Source organism: Ascidiella aspersa, chromosome 4 (assembly GCF_963924565.1).
Source record: "Ascidiella aspersa chromosome 4, kaAscAspe10.2, whole genome shotgun sequence".
Taxonomy (NCBI): domain Eukaryota; kingdom Metazoa; phylum Chordata; class Ascidiacea; order Phlebobranchia; family Ascidiidae; genus Ascidiella; species Ascidiella aspersa.
In genome coordinates this window covers 6,295,505-6,319,544 of record NC_139450.1, presented here as the reverse complement: position 1 = coordinate 6,319,544, position 24,040 = coordinate 6,295,505, and the positions used below count along the sequence as shown (strand labels likewise).

General features: G+C 35.2%; 1 protein-coding gene and 2 non-coding genes across 3 annotated transcripts; 2 read left to right on the top strand and 1 right to left on the bottom strand.

Annotated features, from left to right (window-relative positions):
• Positions 1 to 916: 916 nt before the first annotated feature.
• Positions 917 to 23,768, top strand: LOC146146872 (meckelin-like). The gene is made up of 28 exons (XM_083386843.1): positions 917 to 1,111; positions 1,335 to 1,414; positions 1,804 to 1,903; positions 2,144 to 2,231; positions 3,044 to 3,128; positions 3,485 to 3,550; positions 4,056 to 4,201; positions 4,685 to 4,820; positions 5,377 to 5,463; positions 6,808 to 6,873; positions 7,765 to 7,924; positions 8,433 to 8,550; positions 10,886 to 10,997; positions 12,328 to 12,384; positions 13,008 to 13,106; positions 13,960 to 14,058; positions 14,388 to 14,474; positions 15,044 to 15,190; positions 16,243 to 16,299; positions 16,832 to 16,987; positions 17,409 to 17,489; positions 19,080 to 19,196; positions 19,894 to 20,010; positions 20,137 to 20,161; positions 20,681 to 20,766; positions 21,060 to 21,162; positions 21,764 to 21,906; positions 23,459 to 23,768. Exons 1-28 carry the CDS (start codon positions 937 to 939, stop codon positions 23,537 to 23,539), a joined length of 2,874 nt encoding a protein of 957 aa, XP_083242969.1. The 5' UTR covers positions 917 to 936; the 3' UTR covers positions 23,540 to 23,768.
• On the top strand, positions 7,480 to 7,554 carry Trnaa-ggc (transfer RNA alanine (anticodon GGC)). The gene has a single exon. It is a non-coding gene; the product is annotated as a tRNA-Ala (tRNA).
• Positions 22,474 to 22,548, bottom strand: Trnaq-uug (transfer RNA glutamine (anticodon UUG)). The gene has a single exon. It is a non-coding gene; the product is annotated as a tRNA-Gln (tRNA).
• Positions 23,769 to 24,040: the final 272 nt, after the last annotated feature.

Sequence of the window (24,040 nt, the reverse complement as noted above, 5' to 3'; positions counted from 1 at the left end):
TATTTTGATAAAACAATTTCAAAGTGACTATTTTTAGTTTGTTACAATGATTATTTTACTGTTCTTCAACATTGTTTATTAAATTATTTTTGAATCGTGGTATGCTGTAAAAAGTAATCCTATCATTTTATCTTTCCAATTAAGCTTCTCACCGAGAGTATTTGCCAGACGGTTCATCTTTCAACACATTTTTAAACATTTCTAGCAGTGTTGAAATATTGACTTAATTCATTGTGTTTGAATAACTTGTCTTGAATCTAAGTCATTATGTCAAATGTCTTAGGTTAAAACTACGTTTTTTCATTAAATATTTTTTAATAAGATTGATTCATTTATTTTAACCTTACACGTTAAAATTTTGCTCAGGGTTTTATGTTATTTTTCTGTTTGGGTAATGCCCATCATTGGACAAGAATATTAGTTTCAATATTTATCGTTTAATTTTTATGTTAATAACTTGACTTGGAGTTCATTTGCTTTAAAAATGACTTTGACTTTGTCAACTCATGACTTTGACTGGGTCTTGACTTGTTATTTTTTGCGAATGGCATGGACTAAATTATTTAGTAATGACTAGACTGGGATTTAAGTCATTTCAAAGTTTACAATACTGATTTTTAGCTTACATCAAGATAAATATTTTGCGACCCCCTCGCCCTACTCGCTTTTTGCTAAGAGTACTGTAGCAAAATTAACATTAGCGTTATAATGGGAACTGGGTTGCCGATAAAGAACCACTCTTTTAAAACATTTTTAGGCTTTGCTTACCAACAATGCAGTTTGATTATTAGTCTTACTAATATATTAAATTCTGTATATTTTAGCATTGGCGTTAATAGAGATTTTATTGGTTTATAGAGTAAAACAACCTTAACTGCCTCGCTAAGTTGTATTTTTTTTATCTCATTGTAGGTAATAAACTGTCATCCCTGAACAATGAGAGGTTTTCTCAAAGTTCTGATCTGCATTCTTTGTTGTGAGTTATGCTCCAGTCAGTACAACTTTGCATCAGTAGTACCATCAGATTGCTCAACAGTAACTGATCAGTTCTATAATACAGCAAACCAAAAATGTGAAAACTGTTGGCCAAATACAACCGCTACTTCTGACTGTAAGCATTGTGATTAATAAAAACCTAACCTACAATTAGATATAGCTAAACTAGTTAAGGAGAGGTATTTAGTTTGCAATCTAAATTTGTTAGATGTTTGAACTTATAGTAGTTTTATTTAAAAACTTAAAGATATGTAATAATGAGATGGAAATATTTCGTAAATAAATATATTTGTTAAGTTACAAATTAATTTTCAATGTTCAACTATTTATTGTCATAGTTTTGTTTTGCCAATGCAAACCTGGATATAGAAGATCTGTTCCAAGTACAGTGCAGCCATTCAACTGCTTTGCGTGCCCCGTGAGAATTGATGTTGTATACTTTGTTAATAAACGTTGATTGGTGTACTGCTTTTATTGATTCAGTAGTTATTATTTTATGTTGTAGTTCATAAACCATTTGCTTTGCCATCACACTTTGTATCTTATAATTAGCAACCTAACTAAAATAACCTTCTTAATTTAACAATAATGGCCTAAATTTTGTTAAATTAAAAGTAGTTTTAAACAGCCCTTTTGCAATTTATACTTAAAAAATTAAAAAAATAAAACAATAATAATAATAAAAAGTTTTTTTAAGTGTAAATTTTTAAATAGAGTATTTCGAACTATTTGCTTAAAAAAACAAGTCTTTCAATTTTATTTTAACAAAAAAAAATTTTCACCATTAGGTTGTGTTTTTTGTTTCAGTCACTGACAACTACCTTGGATGGTCTGTCTTGTACAACATGTCCCTTAGCTACTCCATTGACCACAGGAATTTGCACTTGTGGTGTGGACGAAGCACTTGGTAATTTCTTTAAAAGCATTGTTTTTCAAAAACAACAATGAATAAATCTAAATTTGCAATTTGTACTATTGTTTTTATCATTTGTTTATAAGTGTATAATGTATATTGGAAGATTGTTAACCTCTTTATATCTCCTGGTATATCTTCTGTAAATTTATCCAAAAAATTTTCTGTAAATTTATCCCTAAAAACCAAAAAAATTATTTGATGTGTAAAATGTTTTTGTAAAACTTTTTAAAGTTGATAGAAATAATGATGGAACAGCTCTAACTACTGCTATATGTCAAACCTGTACTTCTGGAACTGGGCCATCTGGAACAACTGGAGGGTATTTATAAACTTCTTCAGTATAATTAGCTACTTGCCACAATGATTTTTGTGTTTTCTAACTCTAAAGCATGAGTGTCCAACAAGCGGCACGCATGCCAATTGTGGCATGCGACCAAATAAAAAATGGCACGCAAGCCCCCCTAAATTAGTTAATTTGCTATTCAGCCAATTGTAAAAAAATACCTAATTTTTTTATACAGTAAATTGCCATTGTTTATTCACAATATAAAACAATCAGGACAACTAACAATTACTTCTAGCCTAATACTATAACATTATATTGTAGTGGAGGCTAGCATTCACATAACTATAAAGTTTGGTGTAAAGAAACAAAAAGTCAGCTCACCGACGGACATTTAGATGCAGTAATGCGCACTGCTAACTACACGTTTTTATTATTTGTAAAAAAACGCTTTTATTATTAGAAAGAAGTAGATTAATAAACTTTGGCATGGGATGAAGTTATAGGATAAAAATTGGCACGCCGGCATGTTTGAGTTGGACACCCCTGCTCTAAAGTCATTCTTTAATGAAAAAAACTGATGCTTTTTTTATTTCATCAACAAAATTTGAGACATGTCCAGCTGGTTGTACATTAAAATGAATGTGACTGTTTTTGTAATATTTTAAATTAATGTAGTTGTTTTAAAAATTTGACAGTCCTGTACAATCACACAAGACACATGCAACTACATATCTACATATTCAATCGTTTTTACAAGAATGCTGGTTTTACAATAATTTTAGTAATGAGTTCCCCAATGACCTCCAATAGACTTATTTTCTTTGTGTACATTTAATGTGTTTTAGCTGCTCTGCATGTGACACTTGCTCAACTAGTTGTGTAGCAACTACTGACAGTATTTGTCTCTCCACCACTCCAACTGCCATTAATGTGAGTATTTTTTCCTTCAATATATCTTTAATATAGTACCAAGGTATGATATAATTTTATTTATTTATTGTTGAAATAATGATTTATGTCATAATTTAACAAGTCATTAAAGCACAGTCTAAGTCTTCAAATAAAATTGGAATACTTAAATTTTTAAAATGGATTGAAAAAAAAGTATATTGATAACGCTTAAAAACTAGAGAAACATGTTTTGCAGTATTCTTTCAGGAAAAAATTCTTAGAAAAAAACTTAGAAAAAATATGTAGACTTTTATTTTAATTCACGAATTTGCCACATTTATTTCAAAGTTTTGTCATTTTTTACATTGTTATTTAATAAAGTTGTATGTTCATAGAGTCAAAGTACATCACAATTCATCATTGAAAAGGCTGGCGCTGCGGCAGTAGGATGTGCACTATCGGTAAGGCTATTACATATTTTTATTTCTGGTAATATTTTTTTTAATTTTTGTAATATTTGGTTCTAAAATTCCCATGTTATATCAAGATTTAAATGGGAGTGTTAAACATGTTTGTAGGAATTGCTCGGCTTCTGAAGCATCTAAACTAAATCTCATGATCAGTTTTATTTTACAGGGTTTATGTTTATGTAAATACGTAACAGGCGAATAGTGCTCATTTGTTTGCCATTACCCATTGTTTTAGTAAAGTAGTTTAAAAAGTAAGAAGTACCCTCTTAAGTTATCCGATTTAGTAACCTTAATTGTAAACTGCCAAATAGTTGACAAAGATTCCTGTTAAGGTCATAATAATGACGCACCTAATGACAAAATAAATTTCCTTGGGATGAAAATTGTATCAATTTTACGTGCTCCAGCCAGCAACCACTTTTATAAAACACTATTTGAATCGTTTTTTCGTTTATTATTTTTCTTAAAAATAACCAAAAATGCCATGCTTTCCCAGGGGAGCAACATTACTGCCTGTCAAGCTTTGGCGAACATGTGCGTGATGGAGATGTACGCAATCAACTTGCAAGGCATTGTCACTGCCTGCTCCCTGTTCGGTGAACTGCCAGCCACCTCACTTGTCAACACGCAAAACGCAGTCTGGTGAGTTTCTGCCTCAACCTTCATTGCCTTTCGTTTATTTATGCAAACTTTTTGTATCAATAAACTCGCTTCATGAGAAAAAGAGAACCATTTGAATGATAAATGCCTCATGCTTTGTACTCGTATGGATAGAGCGGCCGCGTTGCTGACAGTTAAGCCCTTTTTACACAAATTTGTCCGTCCTTTGACCCCTTTTAAACGTCAATCACATACGTGAAACAAATGTATGAGACGAGAATCAAGTTTGGAATTACACTGTTACCCTTCGTTCACTTTTATTTCATGTTTTTAAGGTGAAACGCAAAACGCTGAAAATCTGCAAATCACAAACGTTTCGATTTTAGAACAGTTGTGTTGCGCACACTTTTTCAAACCTTATTTTAAAATAACGATTAAAAATATAACTAAAGCGTAACCTTTGAAGTAAGGGCCTTGTTGAGTCCCTTGAAACGGGTTTCTCTATTAATCTTTATCCTTAAACAGGTTCAAAGACCGACCATGGCTATTCTACGATAGCTACGCGTTCCTGACCAACCCGCTGACCTTTTCGGACCCAACAAACGCTCAGGATGCCCTGCTGGACACAACTATTCCGACAGGCTTTCAATTCAAAGGAGCCGTAAGAGAATTTTGTTTCCTTGAAGCCTGGAAACCGTTTATAGAACAAATATATTATACATTATTGTTTTATTTGGGAGAATCCAACATTTCTTCAAAAGCGTACGGAGCATAAAGTATTTAAAATATTAAATTTAAATCCCAAGCTTAAGAGCAGGGCACTACACTGCTAAGAATGTCCTGGAAAAGTCTGTTACCGAAATCAGTCGGCCTAATCAGAATAGTCGCGCGAGTAGCAAATAGAAAAAATTCTACCGGTAATCTTTGGGGCACAATGGTCGGAGGTTGTTACATGTAGTAAGAACGTTAAAGATGAATAAATAGATGTTCGAAACGTTCAAAATGCTACCTACTACTCTATAGGCTTTAAAATTCTCACTATTTCTACCGGCAATAACCCAAACTAAACATTTGCACAGTGGTCGTCGTATATGTGGTTGTATAGAATAATATTTATGCTGTCGTTATGTACATACACCTTACATCAGCGGGTCGTGTGTTTGGGTCGCCCAGCAAAGCGAGCGTGGAGTCTTTTCAGGTTTTACGTTTTTTTACAGAACTCGGTCCTCAACATCGTGGTGATGAGCTACGATCAGAATGGAAACTACCTGGGTCGTCAGTACGCCAACACCGGCATTTTGCAGGTAAAGTTAGCCTTTTATCCAGGGTTTCCATCTTGGTAAAATGTGGCCATCTTATGTCGTAATTCTGTGATAAATCCAAGACCTCGGAGTTTTCACGATTACCACAATTTTTGATTATGTAGTTTTGCAATCCTTCCGAATATCCAGTATGCTATTTTTACTGTTAAATATATGCATTCTACAAGTGTGTGTTTGGGTTATTATTTTTAAGCAGAAAGAAGATTTCAATAAAAATATTAAAGCCAAATCAACATTTGTTTTATCGCTTTTATCTTTACTTGGATTTTTACACTTATGATGGTATGAGATATTGCTGAAACGTCTGTAAACTGCGAAACGTCTATTTTATCGAATATTATATGGATTTAATATTTTTATTGAAATTACTAAAAAACGGGTATTGTGTTCCAAAGAAAGAAAATTTGTGCATTAAATATCAGAAACATGGTTTTATGCATCATCTTAAATTGACTGCTTGTCAGTAATCACAAATGTAATATAATTTAATATAATTATACTCGCCATAATTAGTTACGCGTACTTCTACCAGTTTTTATTAAAACGTTGAACTGTGAACGTATAAATTTTTAGCTCACTTATCCTTGGCTATAACCCAAACTAATACAGACAAAAATGCATTATTAAAGAATTCAACCAATAAGTCACACACGCAATATCGAGGTTATGGTGCTTTTGTAATCTGATAAACAACCACGCCGCAATTTATTTAACTACGAAACAACGGGAAATAACAAATCTTTACAAAAACTATAATTAATTAAAACGGAAGGAATCAATAGAGCGATATCAGCTTCCCATTAGACCAGTGGTTCACAACCCCTTTTCTCTCGTGGCCCATTTTCGGTGCACAAAAATTCTGTGGCTCAATACATTTTTATGAAAGTAAAACCTATGAATTAGGTTTAGAGCAAAAATAGCGGGCATATTTAAAAATAGATTATTTTTCCGACCGCACATTAGTATGATTCTTGCTGCTGAACACTAAATTTTCATTTCAATTGCATTCCTTCTAAATTCCACCCCGAGCCATTATTCCTGTAAAATTAAATATAGTGATACAAATGAAACTAAATTCTTCAATAAATCTAGCTTTTTTGATTGGTTTGTTGCCCACCTCAACATGTTTCCATGGCCCACTGGTTGGTTGAGAACCGCCTCTGCATTCGATAAAATATATGGTCCTCACAGTCTTAGGCGTTCCATAGCCTTGCCTTAATAAACTGTTAACGTCGAATTGACACTCGTTGTTGACAAATAGCAAGATTTATGTGTTTGTAAAGTTGCGATCCCGAATTCTTTCTAAAAACATGTACTTTTCCTCAGCTGTGCCCGGACAAGCCCAGCGTGAAGAGTGCCGCTTTCGTGTTTGGAACCTCCTACTCGTCGTCGGTAAGAAGCAATAAAATTTTTGCCGCAAAAATGCCCCGCCGCAAAACGATAAGCCAGGATGCTCAGTATTTCCAAGGAAAGTTGTGATGCAAAAAATGGTTCATTTAAAATATGTTGTACTCACATAAACCGCGGTTTTAAACCTTTAACTTGGTTATTGCACTAATGTTTCAGCTTCTTTCACTTGACTTTACTTGATTTCTTAAAGCAAAACTATTCTAGTTCGACTCATATTCAGGAAATTGACCTGGCTTGAAATTATTATTATTATTGTTTTTTTTTAAGAGATTTGGGTTTTGGTTCATGCTATTGCCAATCCGGAACAAAATTTAATTCTTGGTGGCAGTGACAATGGCCGAAGCTAATTTACAACAATGGTTTTCAATATTTTCTCATCGCGTTGGTTCAAAAAATAATACATAAGGTTATAAATTATCTACTGAATGAAACATGCACACATATGTGTGTTTATAACTGAGATCTAGCCCTTCTGAAGTTGCTTTTTGACCAACGATTACGGCTTACGTATAATTCAATTGAATTGCTTGTACTAACAAATTGAGCTAGCATTGGCGTATGGTTGTTTCTCGACTCGTTCCCTTCTGAGCCTGCATAGCTCAGTTGGTAGAGCGACGGTCCCGGCTTGACCGGAGGTCGTGAGTTCAAACCTCACTGCAGGCTAGTTATTTTTCTAGCCTGCCCTGCTTGCACCATAGATTAACAGATTTGGTGAGGGGATCTACTGTTATTTATTATTTAAGCAAGGCTGCTGAATTCGTTTTAGTTTATGAACCGACATAGCATTTATCACAACTAATAATTGCTTCGAAAAAGTAAAAAAATGCAACTTAGCAATGTACCAATGTACTATCGATTCTTTATTTTTCGCAGTGTTCACTATCTTCGTTGGAACTGAGCAACAGCGCCCTCTACCCGCCACGATTTTACGAGTTAAATCTGGAATACACGGACACCAGCGGCGCTACGCAGCTCTACGCCATACCTGTGCTAAACACGAATCTCTTGCTTAACGGAGACACAGTTAACCTAGGTGGGCATGCAAAATTGTTTTGATCGGACTGACGAACTTTAAGTGCATGGTCACAATAGCGACTGACCTTTTATACACAATGGCTTATTTCGAATCTGATTTTTTAATAATGTCGATTTCTATTCTTTTTTGCGGCATTTGGCGCAAGAGAAATTTGTAATCAAAAACCTCCATCTCAGGAAAAAAACATTGCGAAAAACACACAAAAAAGTATTTTGTTAACTGTTGTATTTTTAACTGTTTTTTATTGCAATCAGGGCTCCAAAAAATAGTTTTTTTGTTTTGTTTTGGTGATTATTGGCCAAACGTTTGCTTTTACTTAATGGGTTATTTACATACTACGAGTAAAGTGTAGAACACAAAAGTAACTTACTGAGAAAGCGTTGTTTTTGTTAAAATATCCAAAAAAACTTATTTTTTTTTTTTTTTTTTTTTTTTTTTTTGCAGTGCTTTTTTTCTGACACTCCATTTTTTAAACTGGTTCTTCTTTATATGTTTAATGTTTCAGGGGGCAACAGCAACTGGATTCTGGTCCGTCGCTTCTTTCTGGTCGACAACCTCTCCGGAGTTGCGCCCGGAGCCACCACCACGTCATCAGTGACGTATGCGTCGGAGATAACCCTCAAGTAGGCAAACGTTTCTCTTGTTTGTTTCAAAAATACATTGTGTGTAAATTTAGGACCGCTCTTGGTATTAAACGTGGATTCTTCTGATCGTATCGCTAATAAGTAAAGTTGTGGTATGGATTAAAATATTATCCCCAAAATGGTTTTTGTCTCATGATCGAGGCTTAAAATTTAACTCTTAAACTGCTCCTAACTTTGAAATAAAGTTTTGCTTACAGGTAAAACAATATAGGTTGTTTTAAGACAAAAAATCCCTCCACCTAACAGAACAGTGCTTGAAGATTTTATTTCAAATCTTCGGATATTTTATATAAATCATAACACTTCGAGCCTTAGCCTCTTTAATCTCAATCATCTTCAAGACCAAGTATTTTTCAGCTGAAAGTAATATCAAAAGAGCACTTTACTTTTGTAAGCACAAGCGGTTCACCTGGGACGTCTGACTTGAAAACGGTTTCTCGCCGCTTTATGGGGTAATTGCTAGATATACAAAACGGCGAAACGCGTTCCCATTCCTTGTAATGTGCAAATGTCACGAGTCCGCTTATAAATTATTAACATAGGCAGGTTGTGTGAGCAGAAAGCTGGCGGTTGAGTTCATGGCGATTTATTTAAGTCTTCCACAAAGCGTAGGGACTCGATTTCACCTGAAATTACTGTTTCAGGATAATTGTTAGCGCTGCAAAGTCACCATGAAATATTTTTCAGGATTTAAAGATAAGTTTTTTTCATACAAAATCAGGCTTTAAAAGAATCGGAAACTTAAGGTAGTCTTTCTATAGGGTGATAAAGCGCTTATAGCAGGGTTTGAAAATTAAGTAATCATCAGGAATTTGTTGAGAGCCATAGATCCACATTAATAATAGTAATAGTTTATTTTGTTTTACCTTGCAAAGTCCCGTTTGCAAAAAATGTAGCTTATTTTGTATTTCTATGTTTAAAAAAAGTACGACCTAAAATCAAGCGACCCTAGATAAATTGAATTATATGAACTGGTTTGTTGTATTGTAAGATTGCTGCACATCGTTGCTTTCTTACTTTTAGGGTTAACTGTGTTCATTTTACGAGATATTGTTTTTGGATTTGATCGCTAAAAAGCAAAAAAAAAATATTCGAACAGTAAGTTCCAATTCAAAACTTAGCGCATGCGCCAAATGAGAACATTTCTTTGGTAAGCACGGTTCACCTGGGACGTCTGACTTGAAAACGGTTTCTCGCCGCTTTATGGGGTAGTTGCTAGACAAACAAAAAGTCGAAACGCGTTCCCATTCCTTAAGATGTGCAGATGTCACGAGTCCGCTTATAAATTATTAACATAGGCAGGTTGTGTGAGCAGAAAGCTGGCGGTTGAGTTCATGGAGATTTATTTAAGTCTTCCACAAAGCGTAGGGACTAGATTTCACCTGAAATTACTGTTTCAGGATAATTGTTAGCGCTGCAAAGTCACCATGAAATATTTTTTTAGAATTTAAAAATAGTTTTTTTACAGGCAAATCGGATTTTAACAGAATCGGAAACTTAGGGTAGTTTTTCTATAGCGAGATAAAGCGTTTACAGGAGAGTTTGAAAATTAAGTAGTGATCAAGAATTCGTAGACAGCCATAGATCCACAATAATAATAGTAATAGTTTATTTTGTTTTACCTTGCACAGTCTCGTTTGCAAAAGTTGTAGCTTATTTTGTATTTCTATGTTTATAAAATAAAAAGTACGACCTAAAAGCAAGTGACCCTAGATAAATTGAATTATATGAACAGGTTGGTTGTATTGTAGGATTGCTGCACATCGTTGCTTCCTTACTTTTAGGGTTAACTGTGTTCATTTTACGAGATATTGTTTTTGGATTTGATCGCTGAAAAGCAAAAAAAAATATTCAAACAGTAAGTTCCAATTTAAAACTTGCTTAAACCTTATAACTCAATAATTTCCAGAACATCTTTTTTAAAAGAGGTTTTTAATCGAGATCTTAAAACTTTGAAATATACCAATAGGTAGAGATAGACCGACATATATCGGCCGATATTTCACTTTTACTTATATATCGTTATTGGTAGATTTAGGCCGATATTTCTTTTATATAGCGCTTCTTAAAAAAAGAATACTATTTGTTGTTCTTGCAATCTTTTGGGTTTCATTTTTATCGCTGACCGATTAAACGTAGTGTTTGGTTTACTTATCGGTCGAAAAAAATTATATATCAGTCTATCTCGACAATAAAATTAAATATACCAAAAGTATTGATGCTGGAGTAGACTATACGCGACGCCGTAGGTCCCTTTGCATATGCGCGACTCGCAAACTTGATCAGTGCCTGTAACCTACGTTACTTTGTACAGCATCGAGCTTCAGAATCCAACCGGCTCAGGTCTGATATATCCTCCTTATCTTCGCGTGTCTTACCTCACTCAAGCAACGCCCGTCTCGACGGCAGAAGACGTGACGGTTACTGTAAGAGGCAAAATATGCTGATGATTTAACTATATAGCTTTCAATATTATGGGTCAACTTGTTTCTATATATTGGTCTGGGTGTAGAAATCAATTATGCACACTGTAATTTTAATGCGGCCTAAACGTTTGGAGTAAACCGGTTAATTTCAATACTTTTGCAAGATTAAGTACCAAAAGCGTTCAAAAGAAAAGTATTCTGGTATTTTACACGAGGGTGTGATATCAAACAGTTTATACCCCTTTTTAATTGTATAGATAAAAAATGGTTTCATGACAGATGTTCAAGAATATAACCTGGAAAGAAGTTAGATTTATTCAAGTGTCCAACTAAACAAGTGGTTCTCAACCTGTGGTACGCGTACCACTAGTGGTACGCAAAGTCATTTTGGGTGGTACGCTGTACGCAGTATGTTTTAAAGTAAAATTACAGTTTTACCAAAAGGATCAGCATTTTTTTGCATTGCAATAAACTATACATTCATCGTAATGATTGTATAGTTTATTATTTTATGCTTCTTAAACTTTTCGGAACATCTATGCAAATTTATTTTATGACATCATAGCAAAACAACAAAGAATCACAAAACTTGACTACCAGTGACTTGCAAGTTAAAAAAGGGAAACTTTTTGAGAGTAGTGGGCCGCATTTGTTTTGAAATTTACGGGCTAACTAATTAGCTAATCCACCCATTTTAATAATTCTATATACATTTGAGTAAAGTTTTTCGATAATTTGTTGGTACGCAACAAGATCAAAGAAGCTCAAGGTGGTACGCAGTGAAAAAAAGGTTGAGAACCACTGCTATAAATAAACTGTTTAAAAATATGATCATTTGTTGTGTTTTGAGGGTTGCTAACGCTGTTAACTTTATATCTGCGAGTAACCTCATTGAATTTTTCGGAATTATGGGATTTTTTAAATTTTTTTACGAAACACCACTTAGAACACGAAAACCATAATACATACCGCTTTGTGTGTGGCAATGCGTATTAGAATATCCTGTATCTCACCGTTATGCGACTTTTTGGCGCCGTTAAGTTAAAACATCATTGTTTGTTAATAAAAACATCGCATTGTTTTACGAATCAGCGGACATCGAAGGCGAAATACAGAAGCTAGCGCTGAATCGACACGTTTTACATATGAAGCAAAACCCAATTTATCCGTCGCGATTTTCCTGACGGGTTTAATCCGATTTTACGTCGCCCCGTCCGCGCGTGCGTTTAATCGATTTCTTTGGTCGAGCGATGTATTTTATTCGAAATGCACATATACAGCTTGTGGAAGCGGCATTTTGCGTGTTGTTTTAATTCATGTTTTCTGTCAGACGTCTTTTTCGGTCACTTACTCGTCCAACATGCAAACGCAAGGCGAAGGGGTTATGGTGAGTTTTATCTGTTCTGAAATGATCTAAAACGTATTTTAACTGTGTTTGATTAGTTGAAATTTAACAATTACTTTTACTGTGGGATGTGCTCATTTCCAAAGAACTTTGAACACTTTAAAAGCTGGCATGATTAATAATATTAATAGGCTTCATGTTTTTTTAACTGTTACTACAAAATTGTCACTTACATAGTAAGTGTATGTGATATTTGCTGTTTCACCCAGCATGTTACTACTATATAAATAAAGCTAATAAGTATGATGATTGTTCTATTTATAGCTAATGATTATAAAAGATGTCCCAATGTTGTTAGAAAACGAAGTTAGAAATACAGAATTTTACAATCTGTAAAACAGAATGCGCCTGCCCCATAGCTGTTGTTAACAGGCACACCATTTTCAGTATACTCGCTTGTCTAGCCAGAGTATGTTACTATACGTTATTTTTTACCTGGTTTTCAGAAATTAGTACCGCTAATATGTTCTTTCAACGCAAGGTAAAAGTGGGAATTTTTAGTATATGCAAGATTGCGTCCTTAATGTTAATGCTATACGTTCACCACTTGGCAACTAAGCCCTCGCCTAACAGAATATAAAGCGCATATTTTGTTTTGCTCTCAGATTGCGCTGATAGTGTTCGGTATTTTGGCCCTCATCTACTCTTGGATCGAGACTAGCAGCTGGAGACGACGCATGGGACTTCAGTACATCGACGGAAGCGTACGTCACCATAGTTTTACCTTATGTCAGTCAAAATCTGTCGTGCAGCGGCAATATGCATTGTTGGGGGAAAGGTGACCAGCACTGACCAGGCGTATGGGTTATAGGCTTGTTGGTAGTATTTACACATCTCACTATCCATTTTGGTTAAATACTTGTTTTATTTGTAACTGAGCCGTGGAATCAATATGGGATTACTCTATATACGGTGATCAATCCTGCTGAAGTTGTCCTGACCGACCGTTGCGGCATACTCATAATATACCGGGTGATTTCGAAAAGGCTTTTACCGAAGGCAGTTGGCTATTCAGGATTGTAGTGCAAGCAAGGCCTGGCTAAAAAAATCTGGCTTGAGATAAAGTTCGAACTCACCAGCATACCGGGGCGTCGCTCTATTTTTTTTTCTATCCTGGCCTTGCTGTTCTTTCATCCTGGTTAGGTCCTCTGATTTTGGTAATCGCTTTTCAGGAGGCGCCTGGTATATATATATTTTTTATAGCAGCAATTGATACAACAGATTTTTTTAAAGTAACTTTAAAAAATTTGATACTAAAATACTTTTTTGTAACATTGTTTGAAATACATTTTTAAACAGTAAGCTCCCAACCAATTTTTTCCAAAGGCAGCATGTTTATACGCAGTCTTTGTGTTATTGAAAACCGAACAATATTTTGTTTAACAGAGCAATATTTGTAAACTGTACCTCGGTACACAGCTGGACCACGTTGTTCTGTGGAACAGTTTTTCCCACCTAAAAAGATGTATACACAGTACAGTTACACACACAACCATAACTCTCGCTGTGGATTCCAGTTGTTTTGTTAACTTTTGCCATTCTTGTCAAATTATGCAGAGCCTCATGATGCTGCTGCTCTTTTGCATGAGCAACGTCGCCAATGCTTTTTTCATCGTCTGGTGCGGCTTTGCTTCGGTCACCCTTCTATTTTACAAGGTTAGAAAATTAGAAATTTGTTTGTATGTATGTGGGTGTGTGTGTGTGTATTTCTTTGTGCGTGTAGGTATGTGTGGGACTGTGGGTGCGATTCTGGGGGATATTAAGGGAGGTAAAGCCAAGTTTTTTTTTAAATATAAGTTTAACCAAGTAAAAATTTTATTTATCATGTTATAATTGTTACGAATATTGTGGGTAGAGAAAATGAAGCGAACGAGCAAAACGTGCAAAGTAAAAAAAATGGTTAACTACAAACTTTTGATCATTTGATTTTTAAAATTCTTAATTTTATTTTATAAAATGTTTTTTTATACCTTTTTACCTTGCAGGGCCAAGACCTCGTGACCACCACCTTACCGGATGCAAACCTGATGTACAACTACGACATATTTATAGCGGTCGCTTTCGCATTCAAGGCATGTTGTTGTTTTATTTAACTTTTTAGCTAACGAACCACAAAGGCCGAAAATTCTTGGTTGTATTTGCATGAGAGAAATGCAACTAAGGGTATTGTTTTTGGCATTTAAGTTATAGGTTGGCATAAATAGTGATTTGAACAGTGACGTTTATCATGTTCTCATTTGTAAGGCAGGGCATACTAAGCGCGAAAAAACGAATTAGCTAAGTGATGTGTTTTTCCTATAAAACTCATTTGTTGGGGATGTATAAAAATACCAAGTTATTACTTTGTCATACTCCTAAATTAGGGATGCAAAACACGTTTATTTTCAAATACGCGCAACATCATAGACGAAGGAAATATTTGTAACGTTATCTTCACTTTTAGCTTTATAAACCTAGGCAAAACCCAATATTTTACTCTAAAAAATGTTTCGATAACGCAGTTTCGTCAGGAAAAACGCGCGGGTTTATGTAATTTCTCCTAAGCATCAAGTGTCCAGTCGAGTATCTACAGACAGCTAACCGCTGCGTTAAATAAGCCACACCCAAAAAGTATACAACGTATACACTTCTATCCGTGCAGCTGGTCGAAGTGCTGTGGATGATCTATCAGCAATCGGCCATCGACATTTTCTTGGTCGACTGGGAACGTCCCAGGGTAAAGGACGTCGAGGGAAAAGTCAGTATCTGGAGAACTTACTTCATCGCCAATGAGTGGAACGAGATTCAGGTGAAATGACCTTCGTTTTTCCCTGCGTTCACAGATAACCCATTTCTACCCTACGTTCACTGTTAACCTCATTTCTTCCCCTGCGCTGCGTGTGATTCTCATTTCTTCCCCTGCGTTCGCAGTTAACCTCATTTCTTCCCTGCGTTCACTGTTAACCTCATTTCTTCCCCTGCGCTGCGTGTGATTCTCATTTCTTCTCTTGCGTTCGCAGTTAACCTCATTTCTTTCCTGCGTTTACTGTTAACTTCATTTCTTTCCTTGCGTTCACAGATAACCCCATTTCTTCCCTGCGTTTACTGTTTCCCTAATTTCTTCCCCTGCGCTGCGTTTGCTTGTTACCCGCATTTCTTCCCCTGCGTTTACAGATAATCTCATTTCTTCCCTGCGTTTACTGTTACCCTAATTTCTTCCCCTGCGCTGCGTGTGATCCTCATTTCTTCCCCTGCGTTTGCTTGTTACCCGCATTTCTTCCCCTGCGTTTACAGATAACCTCATTTCTTCCCTTGCGTTTACTGTTATTCTCATTTCTTCCCCTGCGTTTCGTGTGACCTCTTTTCGACTGAACTGTTACAGTGTTATAATTAGGGATGTCCGATAATAACGGATTGGAGTCGATACCCGATGTCAAGTAGGCGTTAAATTTATGACGTCATTCGGTATCAAATCGGATCGCGATACTTCCTTTCAAAATATATAGTATCGATATCGGAATAAAATGTGCTGTAAATGTGCATCTCTAGTGTAAAGTTTTCCACCAAATAGCTGATTTTTCTGAAAAACTTACATAGTTTGGTGAAATGAGTGGACCCGGAACTTTGTAATTCGATCTAATGGCTCGGACCTTTTTGTTTATCTTAAATTTGTTAAAATTCACTTTTTTATGAGAATACTAGTGAAACAATTTTCCGAAGTTTTTTTCATGTTTGCGCGAAAATTAGGTGTGGAGTGTCTGTTTTGCTCGGTTTGGTGTACAGTGATAAATTACAGAATAATTTGCTACAAAACTATGGTTTATTTTGTTTTTTCTTATTAAAGTGTTTGTTTATTTCTAGACTGTTCGAAAAATCGTCTTCTCCTTTCAACTGATGGCCGTGGTGTTTTTTCTTGAGGTAAGCGGGCAGTGATTAACAAATGATCCGTCTCTGTAATAATACAGACATTGTTCACTTGGGCATGTGTCGAGAAATGCGGCCTATTTTTCTGTAATAATGTAGAGTCAACTTCTTTTAAGGTTCTCAGTTTTTGTTATTTTCTTTTAATAAACATTGTTCCTAGTGACGCGCTTTGCCTCGAGCAAAACGTGCCTTGTATATTCTTTATTTAGGTTGTGACTTTGTTGGTGTGTAAAGTTTTGTGTTCATGTTTTGTTGGTTATTAGCGCTGTTAACCTATATTTTTCTGTTTGAATAGGAAACTAGGTTGTTGTAACCATCATTGTGGTTATTAACAACAAAGACTTCAGTGGACATTCAACATTTTTTTGTTTGGTTCCACTTTTATATCTAACTCCAATAATAATTTTGCTTGAAACGTCTTTGAATATCTCATTATTTGTGTGGCAACCTGCTACTTTTTTACAAAAACAAAGTAGAAAAAATATGACCCATTCACGACAAACCAGTAACGCCTCTTGTACCATAGTTTGTTGGCTTCAAAGATCTGGCCTTGGAAAACCCAAACTCGTCCTTTCCCCAAAGCTCTACGGCAGCAACTAGCGGAGCGTACATTCCGGCGTATAATCGAATGCTTCGCTTCGCTGTGTCGTCACTTATCTTCCTTGTCATTGCAGCTATTCAGGTTTGTCTTTTCGACGTATTTGTATTAAAAGTCAATAGTGAAGTTTTCTATAGGGTTTTGTTGAAAGCGTTTAGCTTAAATATTTCTCCCTAAATTTCTCTAACATTCGTTTAAACTAAAAAAAACGTAAGAAGGGAGTTGTACATCGTTTTTCATAGAAGTGCAAAAAAATAATAAGTTGAATAATTCCTGTAGTTCAGGCTCGGATATTTTAATAGTTTCAATAGAGCTTTGCAAATTGCTTATTATGAATAATCAGGGCAATAACGTTACAATTTTCAAGTTTTTTTTAAAAACCTGATGGTTTTGAGAAAGGAAACACTTCACTTACCTGACGTTACAAAAATTATTATTGCTTAAAGCGTTAATAAATATATTTAATAATATTTCCATTCTATACTGGCATTGTTGTTTCGTATAGGTCTTGTACAAGGTTGCGATTCACGAGAGATTTATCCACGACAAGATTGGGGAGTTTGTTGATCTATGCTCGGTGTCTAACGTAAGTAGGACTTTTAAGGCTCGAACAAAAAATAGCGAATCTCGTTTTTTCAATTCTTTCGTTGAATAAGAAATACAGCAAGGCAGCTATGCCGTATGATAAGTCACCATTGCAAAACAGCGCTTGCAAAACAATTATTTTTACAACAACGAAAATAGTACGACGAGCTTGTTTATTTTCATAAGTAACCTTAAAACGTGAGTAAAACATTTAAGCTATAGCTGTTAACAGTATGGCATAATGCTGGCGACTTGGCGACTATGTCGGCCGAAGAATCAGATAGAAAACCGAAGAAATTAATGCAAAAAAAAATAAATTTTTTTAATTGGTTTTTGGAAAAAAAATTTTTCCCCCGAGATCCAATTTACAAAATACCTTGTGGTTCTTTTCACACATATTTAATCGCATCCATTTTTGAAAAGCGGAAGTATGCAATAACATATACAAACTACAATTGGCAGAAATTAATTTTGTTGCCATTAAGTTACGGTAGTGTAAAGCAAGTTGATTAAGTGAAAAAAAGCCTTTGTAAGGCATATAGATTGTTTATTATTATTAAAAAAGTACACAATTTTTGATTGGCAAGTACTCCAATTTTGAAAATGTACAGGTATAACATTCGCATTGGCATATTAAGGATGTACCAGGCCTAAAGTATATTTTTGGTTGTTTAATACGAAAACGCAATTTTTTTTTTATGTGGCAATATGCCATGTTGCACTGTGACTGTGACAATTTCTATTAAATTTTATTATATATATCATTATTTCGAGCAATATAAATTGGTCCTAATTATCCTAATTTATCCAAAGAGTATTTTTTTATCTGGTTTTGAGCTCCATGTTGTCACATAAGTTCTCCTGAAAACAGCCTATCTATGTAACAGTTTAAGAGTAAGAAAAGCAGACATGTGCACCCCAAGACCCCAGGTTGTACCTTCACATGCCCCTTATGTATTTGTTAATGACTTGATGTCACAAAAAATTTTGCGCCTTCGCGCAGCGTTTTGTTGTCTAACTTACTTATTAATAGCCTTGTTTATCGCCAAAACAAGGTTCATACATTCCTTAGGCGAACATGTCATTTAAGTTTAGGGGCGCGACCAAGAACCGAAGAATTTAGGCCAAAAATGCTTGTCTTGCCAGCCTGCTGTTAACATTTTCTGTGATCTCATATAATAACAATTAAATACTGACTTGGATTCCCCAAACTTCTACACTTTGTTAAAAGACAAAGTTTATCACAATAATTTTCAAAATTATTCCTATTACCGAGCAAAAAATTTATGAATTAAAAGGAAAAGAATGTGCCAGAATTATTGATAATTAATTTCGCTCGTCGGCTTCAAGATTGCCCGAGACAAAATGGTCTTCTTTTTGAGCATGTATTTAAGAAACAATTTTAATCTGTCTATAGGCCCTAAACTTTAGGTATTTAATTGGTATTATATGAACTCACAGAAAATTTTAACAGGTTTAACGTATTTGATTTTAGTGATTAATGGTAATCGATTTACTGGGGTTTCTTTTGTAAGACCTGTATAAGTCAGAGGTACCAGCCAATTTGCCTGAACCGAGTGTTCTTTTCCAGGTGAGCGTTTTCCTCCTCACCCATCAGAACTACGGCTACTACATCCACGGCAGGTCTGTGTACGGGAAGGCCGACACCGACATGAAGGAGATGAACGTGATGCTTAAGCGGGAAGAGGTTGGTTAAATCTTTATAGCAAGGGATCTTAAACTGGGGTTCATGAACCCATTGGGGGTACGTGAATCACTTTTAGGGGTTCTATGAAATCAATTTTTCACGAAAAGAGTTTAATTAAAAATAAAACGCATTTGCACCTAATGTATTTGGACATCCTTTCACTTTTTTTCGGACCGAAATCAACAAATTTATGAAGTTTATTTGTATTGTGACGTCAATTTTGAAACTTTCTTGCCTACCGCGGTCCACACTAAGCAAAATATAAATTTAGGGGTCCGCGGTAAAAAATAATTTTTCACCTGTTTGTGTGAGAATGCCGAACATTTGCAACGTTTGACGACAGGTTTTTCTATATTTAGATCATTGGTCATGTAAAATTTGATTTCACCTGAAAAACCACTGTTCAACTGTTCATGCATTGGAAAAAATATTTTCACAAACACTAATCTCTAAAGTCATTATAAAAACGCCAAATTTGAGTAAAACTGGCCGGGTAATCATTAAACTAAGATTTGCTTGTGACCCCTGCATACTGCCCCGTTGGTGAAAGTTTACCTTTTGTAAAATGTAAGTTAAATGAATTGACGTAAAGGCAATGTCCTAGGTAAAAATTAACCTTCAATTTGAATTTATAAGGCCCTTAAAATACGTATCAAATGTTTTGTATGTTTGAGAAATTTGAATTTTATTTGTTTAGGAAAATTTGACCGGAGCCCGGGGTCTAGAGGCGGGAAAAGATGCCCAAACATTTGAGATTGCCGTTCCAGAGAATTTCCGAAAGCAATTTGACAAGATCTACCAAGTTCTTGACGCGGTTCGTACATTAAGCACCTAAGATTTTTGTGCTGGACGATTTTGGCATTTTAAAAAATGTTGTATTCGTGCAATGCAATTAATAATTTGAATGTGATTCAAACTTACTCTTGTTATTTTTATGCAGAGCAAGAACCAGCCTAATGCTAGAGGTAAGTGAAAAGTGGATTGGCGTTGTGTTTATTTTGCTTTATTTGCAGCATATGTATTATGCAATGTATACTTTGTAAAAAGTTCTCGTTTATCGTATTCGTTTTTTAGCGTTGTTTAAACACAACATTACTCGCTTTATTGTTTTTAGAGGTGCCATTTTTGAGAATGTATTTCTTGGGGCCCAGTTCTAATTAAAAAGATCAATTATTGTTTTTTTATATGATCAAAATCCATTGATCGTTTACTAGATACCACGATTAAGTCGTATTAAAAAAATTAGAAAACATTGTTTTCCAATAAATATGAACTGTTTCATTTTCCTGACGCAGACAAATGCGTAATAAAGGAGATTTGCTCGCCTCTCTTATTTATATCTTTCTGCTCTTTTTTTGCCCACTTAGTGTTCTGATCTGTAGAAATATGTTTAATTTTATTTTTTGCTGCCTGCCGGTCGGCGCTAAATATTTTCTATTGGAATTTTTAAACGTAAACATAACCGCGTTTTGTGACGTCACAAGGTGCCAGCTCGTCCGAAACGAAGCTGACCGAAAGCGTGACGGCTTACAGCAAGATGAAAGAGTTTCTTACAGCCTTTATAGAGCGCGTAAGTTATACGGAACAGAACCTCTTTAAACATGTAATTTTTGGCAAACTGGACATTTTGGTAATATTATTTTTAGCTTTTTGTAACACATTTCGCGACTAAAACGCACTTCATTGTCACCTAAATTAAAACAATATATATATATTTTCCAATCCAATAACAATCTCTCTACTCGTCTTTTAGAATCCTATTTAGTAATAACATGACGTTGTTCTGACTAAGAAATCCCAGCCTGCACTTTATATTAGCGATTTAAAAAAGAAGCTAAAAACCTGCTGTCATGTTTTTACCAGTCGATTCGTGACCTCGATTACCACGTGACGGACAAACTGCTACTGGAGAAGCTCGTGGATTATGAGTTCAAGGAACCAGTCAATGGAGCGTTCTTCTACAACGGTTGGTGATGTCAGCTAGGGGTGTCTGATACTTAACGTTTTATTCCGACATCAATAGCCGATATTTGTATTCCCATCCTAGTCCATACCAAACGTCATTACTATTCAAACAAGAAAAAAAGATGTTGCGATGTATAGTATAAACTTAATGTTAAAGAAAGAAGAAATTTTAGTGAAATACTCAATCTTGCGCTCGTTTGCTCGCCAGGTGCGCCAACACTTTTTTAGCTTTCAGGTGACCCACGGCGTGAAAAGTCAAGGCTATAGATAGAGTGTAGAGCCTTCTTTGGAAATTTAATATTTCGAAGTACATTAATTTCTGTAGCATGTGTTTTTTAGTGGTTTTTCATTAAGGGTACATTTTGTAACGATTGATTCGCATCAAAGTTCATTTGAATTGCATTAAAAAAATAGAGAAATATAGTGGTCAAAGAAATTCACCAGTTTTAAAATTTTTCGTATTGCCCCCTCGATTTATAAAAAACTTTGAATTTATAACAACTGTAAAAAAAAGTGGCACCATGGCTTATCGAGGAAAACAATAATATAGATCATGTTTGCTGTTCAACATACCCTTTTCCTAAACTCTCTACTCGTTCCAGACTCGGGCAACTCGTTCACCAACACCTTGTTCTACGGGAGAGAGTTCGCCCTACTCACTTTCGACATTCTGCTTTTCACATTGGTCGATAAATTCCAAGAAAACTTTCTACTTGCTGCTGTGGTCACTTATCTGGTCGGCAAGGTAACTCACCCTAACTCGTATAGTTGTGGCGATTTTTATTTTTATAAAAACTTTGACAGCATGTAAATTATGGTCCTCCATCCGAAACTGCATTTTAGAATCTGTGTAGGTTTTATAAAGAACACAGAGAAAGCAAAATTATGCTTCTTGTATTAAAGAACCAATATTTGTGGAACGTTCTGGTATATTTAATATTAGCGCTAATGTTCTGCCTCAGTAAGACTATCTGTCTGATTCTCAAAAATACCAAGAAACGTAATTACCATTATTAATTATTGACAACGATAACGAGTTTACGTATTACAATAAATTACATACATTATCGACTAAACAATCAACAACTAATCAAAGACTTTTACATAACAGTTTCCTTAATCATAAAATAAATCTTCAAAACTGCATCAATACATAGCGACAATATGATAACAAACTATAACATTTCCTAACAATACCTTTACCATTCCATTACAATAACAAAACATGATCAAACAAGTACACCGAAAGCCATCGCAGACTCACCGAGTCTATTGATCCATGATGCAAGCAGGACAGACTAGAAAAACAACTAGCCTGCAGTGAGGTTCGAACTCACGACCTCCGGTCAAGCCGGGACCTTCGCTCTACCAACTGAGCTATGCAGGCTCAGAAGTGAACGAGTCGAGAAACAACCATACGCCAATGCTTGCTCAATCTGTTAGTGCAAGCAACCTCATTGAAGGGGATCCACAGTACCATATCATTTATTCAATGAAACATTCACACAAATGTGTGTGAATAACTGAAATCTAGCCCTTCGAAGCTGCTTTCACAAAATATTTGAACACATGTGCTATATTATTTGAAAAGGCCCTTTTTGAAAATTAAATAAATAGCGGTGTGCTGTCCGTTTATGTCAGGGTGAGAAATATTTTTGATAGGGTTTCGCATGAGAGACAGGAAATGTTTTGGTAGGTCCACTCAAAAATAGGATCTGCAAAAAACAAGTCATATATGATATAATAATGAATGTCAAAGTCAAAAAGGTCGAGCAAATCGACATCATCTTGATGAGACGTTTCGATGCGCGCTTGTATCATTTTATCAGTTAATGTACTTTTTAACCGAAGATGATACTAGAAACGATTTTATCAAGATAATGTCAATCTACTCGATTTATATGGCTTTAACACTTATTATTAACGTATATATTACAGATCCGTGTACTCTGTATTGTATAGTATACTGTAGTGTATAGTGTCCTAATCAATGTGGTATTATTTTTTTTAAAGTGCAAATAGCATTGTTTTCCAAACTGATCAAAGTAGTGAAAACTAAGTTTGCCTTATAAGAAGAATTTATTCACTAAATATTCCAAAATCAGGGTAAAAAAACGTAAAAAAATATTTTACGGAAAAATACAATTTTAGAAAATAAGCTGCGGGTCGGATTAGGCCTGTAGTTTGGTGGGGTCTATATAAACTCAAATATGCCTAGTTTATTTTCTAAACCTTTCATCTTTATGCATATCTTTATCGTTCCATTTGAGTTTTCGCTAAACAAAGAATTGTTTTAGGTTATCGCAATCCTGCGACAGTTCCTTGGTCAACATTACTTGGCAAAACGTACATTGGTCGACAAGCGCTTTCTCATCTGATCAATTCACATCAACTCAACAAAAGATCACAAGCCTTCTTCAGAGGCCGCTTAACGTTGAACTTTCACAAACGCAAAGTGTTTTTGTAGAGCTTATCGTCTGTAACAGCGTTTTTGAATCCGTCAACTTCGGTGCAGTGCTGCGGAGTCGGTTAAAAATAACTGACTAGAGTCCAGGTCAGACTTTACAGTTGTATTTCACCCATTTACGTAACTAAATACGGTGTATACTCAGCATTCACCCGCAGACTACATCACCCATTTACGTAATTAAATACAGTGTATATTCAGCCATTTACTCACAGAGGAAGTAATATAATTCTCCCACTCACAAAACGTAGTTGGAAAGTATCCACCATTTGCTAATGCCACCTTTAAAATTTAAAGCTTGCAACCTTTTTAGTTTCGAAATTTAGTACGTCTGGCTCGGACTCGGGTAGTTTTACGTAGTCCTACTCAAAACCCACAGCAAAACGATTCGACTCCGACTCCGCAGCCCTGC